The sequence below is a fragment of the Canis aureus genome, chromosome 25 (genome assembly GCF_053574225.1).
Source record: "Canis aureus isolate CA01 chromosome 25, VMU_Caureus_v.1.0, whole genome shotgun sequence".
Taxonomy (NCBI): Eukaryota; Metazoa; Chordata; class Mammalia; order Carnivora; family Canidae; genus Canis; species Canis aureus.
In genome coordinates this window covers 34432551-34447194 of record NC_135635.1, presented here as the reverse complement: position 1 = coordinate 34447194, position 14644 = coordinate 34432551, and the positions used below count along the sequence as shown (strand labels likewise).

Here is a 14644-nt window from a genome sequence, read left to right as displayed (position 1 = left end):
TCTCCACAGCTCCACATTATTTGCTGCTTTTTATTATATAGCCATCGTAGTGGGTATAAAGTGTTATCTCTTAGTTTTGATTCAAATTTCCAAAATGACTAATGATGTTGAATGTTTTTTCATATGTATATTGGGCATTTATATATCTTCTTTGGAGAAATGTCTATTCATACACTTTGCTCACACTTTAATTGGGTTGTCTTTTTTGTTGAATTGTCAAATTTCTTTATATATTCTGGATACAAGTCCCTTATCATTGTATGATTTACATATATTTTCCCCATTCTGTGGGTTGACCTTGATGGTGTTCTTTGAAGTACAAAAATTTTAATTTTGAAGTCCAATTTATTTCTTTTGTTGCGTATGCTTGTGGTGTCACATCTAAGAAACCCTGGCCTAATCCATGGTCACAAGTTTATCGCTGTTTTTTTCTAAGAGTTTTATAAATATAGTTCTTACATTTAGGTTTTTGTTCTATTTTGAGTTAATTTTTGTATATGGCATGTTATAGGAGTCTAGCTTAATTCTTTTGCTTGCAGATAACCAGTTGTCCCAGCACCATTTATTGAAAAAGACTGTTTTATTCCTATTTCTCTATTGTTTTGGCACCTTACTAAAAATCAATTGACCATAAATGTAAGGGTTTATTTCTGGATTCTCATTTCTTTTTCATTGATATGTGTGTGTACCCCTGTGCCATTGCCACTCTATCTTGATTACTGTAGCTTTCTAATAAAATTTTAAATCAGAAATTATACGCCATCCACTTTTGTTGTTTTTCGGATTGGCTATTTTGGGTCCCTGTGTTTTTTATTATTATTATTTTTTTAAAGATTTATTTATTTATTCGTGATAGACACAGAGAGAGAGAGAGGCAGAGACACAGGAGGAGGGAGAAGCAGGCTCCATGCCAGGAGCCCGACGTGGGACTTGATCCCGGGACTCCAGGATCGCGCCCTGGGCCAAAGGCAGGCACCAAACCGCTGAGCCACCCAGGGATCCCCTGATTTTTATTATTATTATTATTATTATTATTATTATTATTATTATTATCTTTTCAATTTCTGCAAAAAGGCAGAGTGTATTATAAGTAATCTCTACACTCGGCATGGGGCTCAAACTCATGACTGTGAGATCAAAAGTTGGATGCCCACCAACTGAGCTGGAATTTTGATAGGGATTGTGTTGAATTTGTACATAGATCCATTTGGGGAGTATTGTTATCTTAACAATATTTAGTCTTTCAATTTATTCACATGGAATGTTTCTACTTTTTTTTTCTACTTTTATTAGATCTTTAGCTTCTTATAATGCTGTTTTATGGTTTTCAGTGTACAAATCTTGTACTTCTTTTGTTAAATCTATTCCTAGTTCATTCTATGAGGTCAATATTAGCCCAATACCAAAACCAGAGAAGTCATAAGAAAACTATAGACCAATATGTTTTATGAGAAAGGATGCAAATACCCTCAATAAAATGCTATTCTAAATGATATATTTTTATGCTATTCTCAGTGAATGTTTTTACAATTTCATTTCAGATTGCTCATTGTATATAGAAATGGAGCTAATTTTTGTTTATTGATCGTGTCCTTTGCAACCTTGTTCACTCATAGTTTTTGTGTATTCCTTAGGATTTTCTTTTTCTTTTTTTCCTTTTTTTTTTAAAAAAATAAGCCCCATGCCCAGCATTGAGTCCAACATAGGACTTGAACTCCTGACCCTGAGATCAAGACCTAAACTGAGATCAAGAGTCGGATGCTTAACCAACTGAGCCACAGGTACCCCAAGAGTTTCCTGTATATAAGATCATATCATCCCAAATAGGAATAGTTTTACTCTTTCCATTCCAATCTGAATGAAGTCTCTCTTTTTTTTTTGCCTAATTGCTGTGGCTAGATTTTTCAATACAATGTTGAGTGGAAGTGATGAGAGAAGACCAGATCTTTGTCTTTTCCTGATCTTTGGGAGGAAAGCTTTCAATTTTTCACCCTTAAGTGTGATGTTAGCTGTGGGTTTTTCAACCTTTATCAAGTTGAGGGAGTTCCCTTTACTCATAGTTTGTTGAGTGTTTTTTATAATATGAGGGTGTTGGGTTTTGTCAAGTGTTTTCTGAGTCTCTTGAGAAGAAAATATAACTTTGACGCTTTTTTTCTATTGATATGATGTATTATAGTAATTGATTTTTGGTTGTGACACCTACCTTTATTCCTGGGATAAGTCACACATAGCCATGGTGTATAATCCTCTTTCTGTGTTGTAGATTCAATTTGCTAGCATTTTATTGAGGATAGTTACATCTCCATTCACAAAACATATTGATCTGTGGTTTTCTTATGATATCTTTGTTTAGTTTTGGTATCAGGCTAGTTTTGGTATGGCATGATAGAATGAATTGTGAAATGTTCTTTTCTGTTTTTTGGAAGAGTTTATAAAGAGTTAGTGTTAATTCTTTATTTTTTTTTTAATTTTTTATTTATTTATGATAGTCACACAGAGAGAGAGAGAGGCAGAGACATAGGCAGAGGGAGAAGCAGGCTCCATGCACCGGGAGCCCGACGTGGGACTCGATCCCGGGTCCCCAGGATCGCGCCCTGGGCCAAAGGCAGGCGCTAAACCACTGCGCCACCCAGGGATCCCCTATTCTTTAAATGTTTAGTAGAATTCATCAGTGAAGTCACTTGGACTTGGTCTTTGTTGGAAATTTTTCTTTTTTTTTAATATTTTATTTATTTATTCATGAGCAACACAGAGAGAGAGGCAGAGACACAGGCAGAGGGAGAAGCAGGCTCCATGCAGGGAGCCCGACGTGGGATTCGATCCTGGGTCTCCAGGATCATGCCCCCGGCTGCAGGCAGCGCCAAACCGCTGCGCCACCGGGGCTGCCCTGGAAATTTTTCTATTACTAATTTAATCTCTTTGTTACAAGTCTGTTCAGATTTTCTTTCTTCTCAAGTCAGTTTTGCTATTCTGTGTCTTTCTAGGACAATTTCTCCTAGGTTACTAGCATATAATCTTTCATAGTATCCCATGTAACCATTTTTATTTCTGTAAAGTTGATAGGGATGATGTTTCTTTTGGTCTTGAATTTATTTATTTATTTATTTATTTATTTATTTATTTATTTATTTAGGTCTTGAATTTAGTATTTTGGATGTTTTCTCTTGACTAGTCTAGCCAGAGCTTTGTTGCTTTTGTTGATCTTTTTGAAGAACCAACTTTTGGTTTCATTGATTTTCTCTATTGTTTTGTCATCTTCTGTTTTATTTGCTCGATATTTGTTATTTCCTTCCATCAGTTTGCTTTGGATTTAATTTGCTCTTCTTTTTCTAGTTTCTTAAGGTAGAAAGTTAGATTACTGATTTCAAATCTTTTTTAGTTTAGGCATTTACAGCCCCCTTCTGAGCACTGCTTTAGCTGCGTCTCTCAAAGTTTTGGTATGTTGGGTTTTCCTTTACATTTGTCTCAAAGTAGTTTTCTAATTTCCCTTATGATCTCTTCTTTGACCCATTCGTTATTTAGGAACATCTTTTGTTTTTTATCTGCTGTGTTTATTAAATAGTAATTGCTGTGAACTAAGAATTATATGACAGTCCTTGGTGCTTACTTTCTAAAAATCATAACATCTAGTTTTAGCTTGTTTCAATGGAGAAAGTGTTTTATTAAAAAAAGTAGTTAACAGAAAAGTAGGCTTTTCATTCTTACTTGCCTATAATAGACTTGAACATTTTAAACATATAATGAAGACAAAGTTGGTATTGCAAAAGCCCTACTGAAATCTAACATCTTTATTATCCTCCCTTTGTGTAATGAATTCTCTGTGGAGAGTAAGAAAAAAAATCAATGGCTAGCAAATTTCTTCACGAGGGCTAGGGAGACAAGCTTTCTGAGGGTTTCCCTTGGGGCTTTCTATTTCCAGTTAACAAATATATTTGGGGGAGGACAAAAAGAAAAGTAAAATGGGTAGTGGATAAAGAGATACCACTAGTTTTAAAGATAGCTATTTAAAATTCCATGTGGCTCTATGTGAATAGAAATAAAACTAGAATAGAAAAAAACTAAATTTTATATTATTTTCATAGTTTTTTTTATTTGTGTTGTGCATAAACATCAGTACTTTCACTTAGCCATATTAATATGCTTCCTCACAGAAGAAATAGGAGAGGGCAAGGGAACAGGGTGGTTATCACTGAGTTGTGAAAACATTATGAAACATTGGTAAGGATGATTTTTGGCCCAGAGACATTTGGGAGGAATTTGTGAGGTCGATTTCAGTTTTGGTTTCTGGTTCCTTCTATTAATTTTTCCTAACCCTCCCCTAATCATTATGGCATATGAAATATATGAAGTTCATTTGTTAAAGCAGCTAGTATACTGACCCACATTTGTATATCTTTTTTTTATATAAGGTTTTATTTATTTTGAGCAAGAGAGCATGCGAGGGAGGGAGGGGCAGAGGAAGAGAGAGAATCTCAAGCTGACTCCAGGCTGAGCATGGAGCCCAATGTGGGGCTCAATCCCACAGCTCTGAGATCATGACCTGAGCTGAAATCAAGAGTCAGATGCTTAACTAAATGAGCCACCCAGGAGCCGCCCCTTGTGTAATACCTTTTTTCTCTTTTTTTTTTTTAAGTTTTATTTTTATTTTTTTAAGATTTATTTATTTATTTATTTATTTATTTATTTATTTATTCATGAGACACAGAGAGAGAGAGAGAGAGAGAGAGGCAGAGACACAGGCAGAGAGAGAAGCAGGCTCCATGCAGGGAGCCCGACATGGGACTTGATCCTGACATGGGACTTGATCCTGATCCCGGGTCTCTGAGATCACAACCTGATTCAAAGGCAGATGCCCAGCCACTGAGCCACCCCAGGTGTCCCAATACCTTTTCTTTACAAAGTGTTTTTATACTTAGATTTCCAGTAACCCTGCGATGTACCTGGCTCTCTTGAAAACTAGTACACTAATCAGATTTTAGCTGGCACCCAAAGCCAAGAATTCAGTCTACCATTGAGGAAAAATTAAACTAGAGAAATGGTGGTTATGTGGTTTTAATGTAATTTTACAGGAGAGGACATAAAACACAGGAACCCTGTATTTATTTATTATGCCTTTCTAGTGGGAAAAAAAAAGAGTAAAATAATATTACTACCATAAAAACTAAACAAAGAGTTATAACTGTTGTTTTATTTTTATGACTGTGTAAGGTTTGTTTCAAAAATCAGTCCAGTCTCTGAAGTACACTATGTCCTCTTGCTGGTTTCTCAAAGACAGCCTCTCCTGAATTAATTAAAAACAGCAATATAAAAAACAAAACAAAATAAACAGCAATATATGAGGTACTAGATAATAGTGTTGTGATTGATGATTCATTTCACTACATAGAAAATAGATGTGATTACCATTTATTTTACTATAGACCTGAGTTTATACTGTAAATATGTTACTTTTTAAAAACTGTATAGTTTGAAGTTGAGACTAAAAACTAAAAAATAAAAAAAAAAACTGTAGCAATAGCAGATATACTTTATTTCAATGTAGGATTATTTAAAAACATTTTATTAAAATTGTGCAGTTTCCTGAGGTATATATTATATTGGAATAAAAACATGATGCATAGTATAAAAAGCTTTAAAACACCTGGGTTTTTTTTGTTTTTTAAAGATTTATTTATTTATTCATTCATGAGAAACACACACACACACACACACACAGAGGCAGAGACACAGGCAGAGGGAGAAGCAGGCTCCATGCAAGGAGCCTGACGTGGGACTCAATCCCGGGTCTCCAGGATCACACCCTGGGCTGCAGGCAGTGCTAAACCACTGCGCCACTGGGGCTGCCCACCTGTTTGTTTTTTAAGAGCGAGAGTGCTCGGTTGGGGGGGATGAGGGGGAAGGAACAGAGGGAGAGGGAGACAAGCAGATTCCCCGCTGAGCGCAGAGCCCCATGCAACTCAATCTCAGGACCCTGAGATCATAACCTTAGCTGAAATCAAGAGTCGAACACTTAACCCACCGACCCACCCAGGTGCCCCTAAAAGACCTGTTTTCGAAAAGTTGAAACTAATTTGGGAGTAGTACTGAAGCAGCTAGCTTTACAATAGTGGTGGAAAAGAAAGTTTTTTCCCAGAGCCTCGGAGTATTCAGTCTTGTTTCAGAGCCATGCTATTAAATGCGGGATGCAGTGGTTGACCATCATGGTATTACCCAGGGTCTGGTAAACGTGGCTGATTCATATTTACAGTTTGGTTTTCCACCTGACCATTATACTGAGTAATGATTTGATTTTTAGAGAGTACTCGGCATTGTTGGTATGTGATAATTGAGAGTGATTTTCAAACAAACAAATGAATTTTTATATCCACATGAATATAGAGTTTGAGTTTTATTACCTGATAAAGCTGCTACTTTATTTCAGTGGCTTGTCAGTGTTCGAGTTTTGCATCTTTAACAGTTGCCTTGAAAGCCTCAGCAGTATTCGTTTCAAAATACTGAAGTTGTGACATTTTTATCTCCTGAGGGTACTTTTCAGAACTAGACATCATTCAGAACCTCATCAGATAAAGTAGAAAATCTGAGGCAGACTGTGTTGTAGCTTGTAAGAAACTAGCTCTAAAAGCACTTTCTCAAAAAGCTTGTTCATTGGAATAAATGTAACCTCTTTCAAGGTAATTGCTTTCAAGAAAATTTATTTGATACACAAGTTCAGGTTCATGTATTTAAAAATTCATCAAATTTAGTTCATAGTTATGTCTTACATAAAAACTTGGGGAGGTTCCAAAGCTAAACAGTGAAAAGGATTAAATTACTTTGTCAGTCACCAAAAAACTGTGCCAATGCAGGTAAATGAATAACAAAGATATTGAAAAGATGTCTTATGACCAGTGGGAGCAGTTAGAAATCTCCTGAGACAGTCTAGGGTCATAATTATAGACTTCTTGAAAGGCAGGAGAGGATTATCCTGAAGATGTCCGGGACTTCTGGTGTGTTTCTTTGGGCTCAACAAATTTAAAGAGAGAATTCACAGCCAAATCATTCAGGACACACACACATATATATATATATATACACATAATATATATATTTATACATACATACAAACATACGATTTTCATACAAATTTTGTTTTTTCTAATTGTAAACATTTAAAAATCATAAAAAATACAAATGAGAAAAAAGCTATTGATAATGACACCTGTCAGAAATCTTCATTTTCCTTTTAACATTCTTTTCTGTTGTTAATTTTTTTTATTTATTTGAGAGAGAGACACAAATAGTGGGAGAGAGCATGAGCAGGGAGAAGAAGGAGAGCAGGAAAAATAAGCTCTCCGCTGAGCAGAAGGAGGCTCGATCCCAGGACCCTGAAGTCATGACCTGAGCTGAAAGCAGACACTTAACCAACTGAGCCACTCAGGAGCCCCAAACATCCTTTCTTTTATGTGTTATTTTGTTTATTTGTTTACTTTGTTGTTTATATGTATGTTGAGATCACACTGAATCTTAAATGTTAATATTTTTTACTTACTATTTTCTCAAGTCAATAAAAATTCCTGTGAGCAAAACATTTAATGGCATCTTTTAGATTTTAGTATCCAGCTACATATGGTTCATAAAGTTTACTGTTAAACTACTTAAAGTTTACTACTGAAGAAATAAGGAAAACTTCAGTATTTCTTCTCTCACACTCGTGGTATCAAAAGCATCAGAAAAAAAAAAATCAGGAAGCAAAGACACATCACACATTTCGTGGGATTATGCCTTCTTAGTTTCATAGGTTTCCTTTGTTTATTATTTGTCAGTGTTTTCCTTGCGAATATGCACCCCTAGTCATTTTCCTAAAAGTAGAACCGGAAAAAAAAATTCTTTTCTCTCTTGCTGAAGGTGGTTGGAGGCAAAGTAAAGAAGCCTGGCAAACGTGGTCGCAAGCCGGCCAAAATTGACCTGAAGGCAAAGCTTGAGAGAAGCCGTCAGAGTGCAAGAGAATGCCGAGCTAGGAAAAAACTAAGATATCAGTATTTGGAAGAGTTGGTATCCAGCCGGGAAAGAGCCATATGTGCCCTCAGAGAGGAACTGGAAATGGTAAGAAAGTCTATAAGTAAACAAATGAAGAAACCTACGCTTAGGAGTCAAAATGAATTTACATTAAAGTATGAAGATACCAAGCTTCGCATATCCATTTGACAAATATGGGAAAGAATATTAACCTTTAGCCAGGATGTAGGCAAATAAGCATTTTAGTATAGTGCTGGTGGAAGCAGAATGTACATGATAATTTTACTGAGAGATTGTTTATGAAAGAAAAAAAATGGAAGATAACCCAAATGTACGACAATTATTTATTTTAGGAGTAGAAATATAGTGTGACAGCAAAAACAGAAGGATTCTAACTAGTGGCACACTGGGCAAATGTTCTTTCCACCAGAGGGGCCTTTTGAGTATGAACACTACTCCAGTATATCATGAGAAGATCCATCAGCAATTGCCCACCCTCTTCTGAAAGATGGCAAGCCTCATACGTGTCCTAGGTGGTAAACAGGAAATACGGTGGAGGGTAGGATTCCCAACAGCCAATTTGACCTCTAGTTATCGGAGTTGTGTCTAGGATTTCTACCAGTGGTTCCTGAAATATGACTAATAAAATTGTACTTAAATATATTTACCTATTTCAGTACAAGCAGTGGTGCATGGCAATGGACCAAGGAAAAATCCCTTCTGAAATAAAGGCCCTACTCACTGGAGAAGAGCAGAGCAAATCTCAGCAGAACTCAAGCAGGCACACAAAAGCTGGGAAGACAGATGCTAATAGCAATTCCTGTGAGTACAGTGAATGGGAGGGTTTATATTTAGAGGAGTATCTTAGGGTAGGGTTTCTATTGACTTCTTCCCTTGGTCTGTCATTAAATAAAGTGATGTCATTTGTAATACACTAATAAGCAAGTGAAATGATGTTAGATTGTAAATATTGAAATGAATTTTACATGGGATCTATGAAGAGCAACTGATACATTTTTGGAAATTTTTAAAAATAGACTTAGCCCATGAATGGGGATATACCATTTTTGTTAATAATGTTAATAATTGTTAATAATACCTTTTATTTGTATTTTGATTTACAACTTATAAAACACTTTCACATATATTTATCATATGTATTTCCTCCAATGATTATGTTAAGGAATTACACCTTTTATTTTACAGATGAAGAAATAGCAAAGGAATTGGCTAAGGTACCCAAGGTCACACAGTTCTAATGGGAAAACCTGTCTTCACCTAGTCCAGGCTCTAGTACAGTAACCCATCAGTGTAGGATTTTTTTTTTATTATGGTGAATTTCACATAAAAAATTAACCATTTTAAAGTAATAATTCAGAGGCATTTAGTATATTCACAGTGTTGTACAACCACCACTTCTATATAGTTACAAAACTTTTTTTTTAAATTTTTTGTTAAAGATTTTATTTATTCATGAGAGACACACACAGAAAGAGGCAGAGGGACACAGGCAGAGGGAGAAGCAGTCTTCTCGAAGGGAGCCCGATGTGGGACTTGATCCCAGGACCCCAGGATCACCATCCAAGCCAAAGGCAGACACTCAACCACTGAGCCACCCAGGCATCCCTAGTTAAAAAACATTTTATCACCCTAAAGAAAACCCTGGATTCATTAAGCAGTTACCTGTTCTTATCCCTCTTGCTCTTAGCAACTACGAATTTGTTTTCTGTCTCTCTGGATATTTCATATAAATGGAAACATATAGAATGGGACTTTCTGTGTCTGGCTTCTTTTGCCTAGCATGTTTTCAAGGCTCATCCACATTGTAGCATATATTAGTACTTTAGGCTACTTTATGGGTATATAATACTCCATTGTGTATGTATACCACAATTTGTTTATCCATTCATCTGTTGACATTTGTTTACCCCTTGTGGCTATTGTGAACAGTATGCTTTGAAACATGAGCATGTGTTTTAGCAAGTATGTGTTTTAGCACTTGTTTTCAATTCTTTGGTGTATATACCTAGAAGTAGAATTGCTGGCTCATACGTAATTACATATTTAACTTTTAGAAGAACCACTAACTGTTTTCCACAGTGGCTGAAATACTCTACATTCCCACAAGCAATATATGAAGCTTTCAAATTGTCACATCTTGCCAATGCTTTTTATTTTCCATTTTTAAAAACTATAGCCTTCCTAAGATGTGAAGTAGTATCTGACTGTGGCTTTGATTTGTATTTCCCTAAAGACTAATGGTGTTGAGCATCTTCTTGCGCTTGTTGGCCATTTGTATATCTTCTTTGAAGAAATGTCTAAGTCCCTTGCCCCTGTTTTATTTGGGTTGTTTTTCATTTTTTTTGTTGTTGTTGTTGTTGTTGAGTTGTAAGAGTTCTTTATAAATTCTGGGTTCTAGACCTTGATCAGATATATGATTCGCAGATATTTCTCCCATTCTGTAGATGGTCTTTTCACATTCTTGATAGTGTCCTTTATTGCACAAAACATTTAAATTTTGATGAAGTCCAGTTTATCTGGTTTTTTTCTTTTGTTGTTCATGCTTTGTCATATGTAACAATCCACTGCCAAATCCAAGGTCATGAAGAATTACTCCTATGTTTTCTTCTAAGAGTTTTATGGTTTTAGCTATTATATTTTAGGTCATTGATCCATTTTGAGTTAATTTTCTATGTGGTATGAGATAGAGTTCCAATTTAATTTTTTTGCATGTGAGTAACAATGTTCCAGTGCCATTTGTTGAAGAGACTGCAAAGATTTTGTGATGAAGATGTCATGGACTGGTTTCTTTATCATCGTGACTGCTTTGGGAGCACTTGGAGCAGTTATAAGAAAATGTTACAGGGTGCCTGAATGGCATTACGTGTCTGCCTTTGGCTTAAGTCATGACCACAGAGTTCTGGGATCAAGCCCTGAGCTCAGAGTTTGGCTTCTTGCTCAGCAGGGAGCCTGCTTCTCCTTCTCACTCTGCCTGCGGCTCCCTTTGCTTACGCTCTCTCTCCCTGTGTCAAATGAATTAATAAAATCTTTTCTAAAAAGTTATAAAATTTTTATCTTTCAAAATTTTTTTAAAGATTTTATTTCTTAGAGAGACAGAGAACAAAGGGAGGGGCAGAAGGGGAGGAAGAGGGACAAGCAGACTCTGCCCAGCCAGAGCCTGATGCCAGGGCTCTGTCTCACAGCCGAGATTGTGACCTGAGCCAAATCAAGAGTTAGACGCCCAATTGACTGAGCCACTCAGGTGCCCCTCTTTTAAAATATTTTTATAAAATTGAAGGGTTTGCTTTTTGTTAGCTTTTCTTAGGTCAGGTAACATTTGCCTTGCTCTAAATTGAATTAAAGAAAAAAGGCTGAATCAGCTCAGTTTTCTTTCAGTCTGTATTTTTAAAAAGCCCTTCTCCGTAGATATTAAACAAATAAAATGTATTTTAAAAAAGATTAACCAAATTTCATTCACTTCCAAACATTCTTACATTGGTAACTTTGATTTATTTTTCAGGGTGAAGATTATTCAAAATGACGAGTCACTGATAGAAGCCAATATTCTGATTCCTATGGAGGATGAATGGGCAAGATTGTACTTCTTGGCTCCATTTACTACCTACTGCTCAGTAGTCATCTCTGTAAATCTGCAGTTTCTACCAAAATGTGTGATTATAAATCCCAAAGGATTTTGCTTTAACTTTAAACACTTAGAAAATTTATAAACATTCAGACCTGTTCTGGTTGGTATTGCCACCCATGGCATTTAACATGTTGCAATGCTTGAAAACACAGGGGTAGAGAAAAGTGGGTGAAGATTGTATTTTTGCACCTTAACTCCACATTGCTTTATTGGTTAATTTATATTCTTTCCATGTATTTCATGTCATTGTATGTGTATGTGTGTTTAGGTGTCACCTTCTTTTATGTTTTTGATTGCCCTACAAAGAGAAACCAAATGGGCTGACTACTGACTAAGTTCTCAGCCTTAATGGACCTAATCTTATTTGTTTATATTTACTTGAGTAATGTTTATTTTCTGCATGAACCATGATTTCTCCTGTGAGCCATTCCAGCATAAGCTGTGAATATGTATTAACAAATATATACATTTCTATTTTTATAATCCATACTGATATGCCTGTTTTAAATAATGTACGTGTTAACAAAATCCATCAGGAAAGCCCTCAAGACAGCCTCTTTGTTGCTGTCTTCTCAAACTATATTTATAAAAGTTTGCTAGGGCTTACTCCACACTTGGAGAATAATTAGTCAAATTTCATTTTTAAGCAAGAAATAACCTTTTAGGCATTTCAGCAGCATACATCCTCTTGACAACCTAGAATATGTATGAATGTATGTATGTGTTTCTATTGTATGTCTGTATATGTATGTGGGGAGGGTAGGAGTGAATGTTCACACACATTGCCTTGTGTAGTCAACTAACTCGGAGAATTTTTCTAAAGAAAATAGGATGAAATTAGCTGCTGAGATCGAGTTTCTGCCTCAAGAGATCTGGAACAAAATGAGGGAGAAATTGCTAGTAGATCTAATGGCTGTAGGCATAACCAGAACACTTAGTTTCTTCCCTGACAAGAGTTTCGTTAAGAATGTGTTCTGAGCCAGAAAGAAACACTGTGGGTGTGCATCTGGTTTGGCCCTAACAGCACCTCCACTCCGGAGTGAAGCACTAAACTGGAGGTGTGCACAGCACCGCAGCTGGCAGGCCTGGCAGGAGGTGCAGAAGCCAGAGAGGTTTTTTTCGGTTCCCATCACAGCTATATTTACTTTCTTCCTGACTACCAGACAGAGTGATGGTTGAGGAATCAAGCTCATCATATCATACATGCAAATAGACTAGGGATCTTTCAATTTCCTCACTGGGACACTTGATCACTCTCTCTTCTCTTTCCCATAGTTAAATCAGGAACTGTGTTCTCTGTTGCTGCTAAATTATAATTGTTCTTAGCTCTAATGAAGCAAATACTTGGCTTCTAAACAGTATGTTTTGTTATGAAATGGCAGTGTAAGAGGAGGCATCATAGTCTAGATTGTGAGGCGGAACAAGAGATGGACCACATAGTTTCAGATTACAAGGTACTCTCCCCCTTTCTCTTAGGCTATGCGTTTGAATAAAGTGCTTCCCCTTAGCCCAGAGTTCCTGAAAATCTCTTCGTGTGTAGGTTGCAAACTCAGATCTAGTCTAGTCCTGTGTGACTACTGATATACCACTAGCCCAGCCTGTTGGGTCTCTGTGTTTTGGAGAACTGGGGGTTTAAGAGTATTTAATGTCTTTTTAGGATCACAAATATAGATAGATAAGAAATTGTTAAATATTCAGACCTTCAGAATTTAAGTGTTTTAAATATAGTGTTCAGATTGTAATGGGTATGTTTTTGCCATCTGGTCTACTCAAATGTATATTTTTATTTTGCAAAACAACCCAAGATTTACTCTGTGTTGCTTTTGTTCAGTACCTTTTGAATTCCCCAGAAGAGTTGTTTTCAAAGCAAACATTCCAAGATGAATGTGGCTCTTCAATGGAATGTCTCCATTGTGCCTGAAGTATTTCTTCTCGGGTTGTAATTTTAAATTACAGGGTCATTTGAGCTACCCTCCACCCCCACCTCAGTATCTTTACAAGTGCAGTGACTTTATCCTCAGGTAGAGGATGTGTAATTTTGGATGAAAGTAAATTACAACGTATTGAGTTTATTCCTAAACCCATATTTTTTTTTGGTATTTTAAAGTTGATAATACTAAGAGAAAGTTCCTTGGTCTTAAAAAGGAATGTTTTGATTGCTTTGGGTATTGTGCTGGCTGCACGTTTTGGCCACTTGAAGCATGTTAATAAATGTCACTGATTAAAACAGCTGGAGCATTTCTTTTCCCATTCCAGTTAAGAAGCAGCACACTGAAATCTCAGCATCTCTCACTTTCTGTAATGACAACATCCAGGCTGAGAGAAAACAGAAGAGAGTGAGAGAATCAGTGAGCTCTATCCCTCTGGGTCAGCGCTATTCTCTTTGTTCCCTAAGTGAAGAGAGTAATGTTTTAGTTTTCTTTTTTTTCCCCCCAAAGAAAGGAAGATAAGGGGAAAATATATATTTGTGTGTTTAGACCAGTCATATTCTGTCATTAACTTAGCATAGACCTGCCAGATATTAGAACAACTGAATATAAAATGGAGTAAGTTTGACCAGGTCAAGTTTTAGGATATAGTTGATGTTCTTAAATTTTTTTTCTATTTTATCTAAAACCTGTCTGTTGTATCTAAATCAGACTCTGTCTTACTGCAGCAAATTCATATCACTGTGTACCAGCTAATTGACAATATTTATCAGCATCACCATTTAGCATTTTATTTCATCATCTTTGAATTATGATAGACTTGATTTGGCTCATTACAAAAAGCATAGGTTTAAACTGGACTTAGCTTTAGTTAAAATAAAGGGAAAGAAAATTTAAAAACATAAATACTATATTTCACAAGAAATCAGTTGCATATTATCAATTACATTTTTAGTTTTGAAAGAAAGGAAGATTATTAATCCACATGGTATTTGGGGGCATTGAGGGAATTTTTCTTTCTCTGAAGAGCATTGTACAATTATATTTTTATGAAAAATAAAATATCTTCACCAGA

General features: G+C 36.0%; 1 protein-coding gene across 1 annotated transcript in view; it reads left to right on the top strand.

Moving 5' to 3' along the window:
• The window catches only part of CREBL2 (cAMP responsive element binding protein like 2), a 27242-nt gene extending 12598 nt beyond the window's left edge, over window positions 1-14644 (top strand). Inside the window, exons 2-4 of the mRNA XM_077871019.1 lie at window positions 7885-8082; window positions 8673-8817; window positions 11516-14644. Of these exons, the coding sequence (XP_077727145.1) occupies window positions 7885-8082; window positions 8673-8817; window positions 11516-11520 (348 nt within the window). The 3' untranslated portion in view covers window positions 11521-14644. The remainder of the gene's footprint in view (window positions 1-7884; window positions 8083-8672; window positions 8818-11515) is intronic.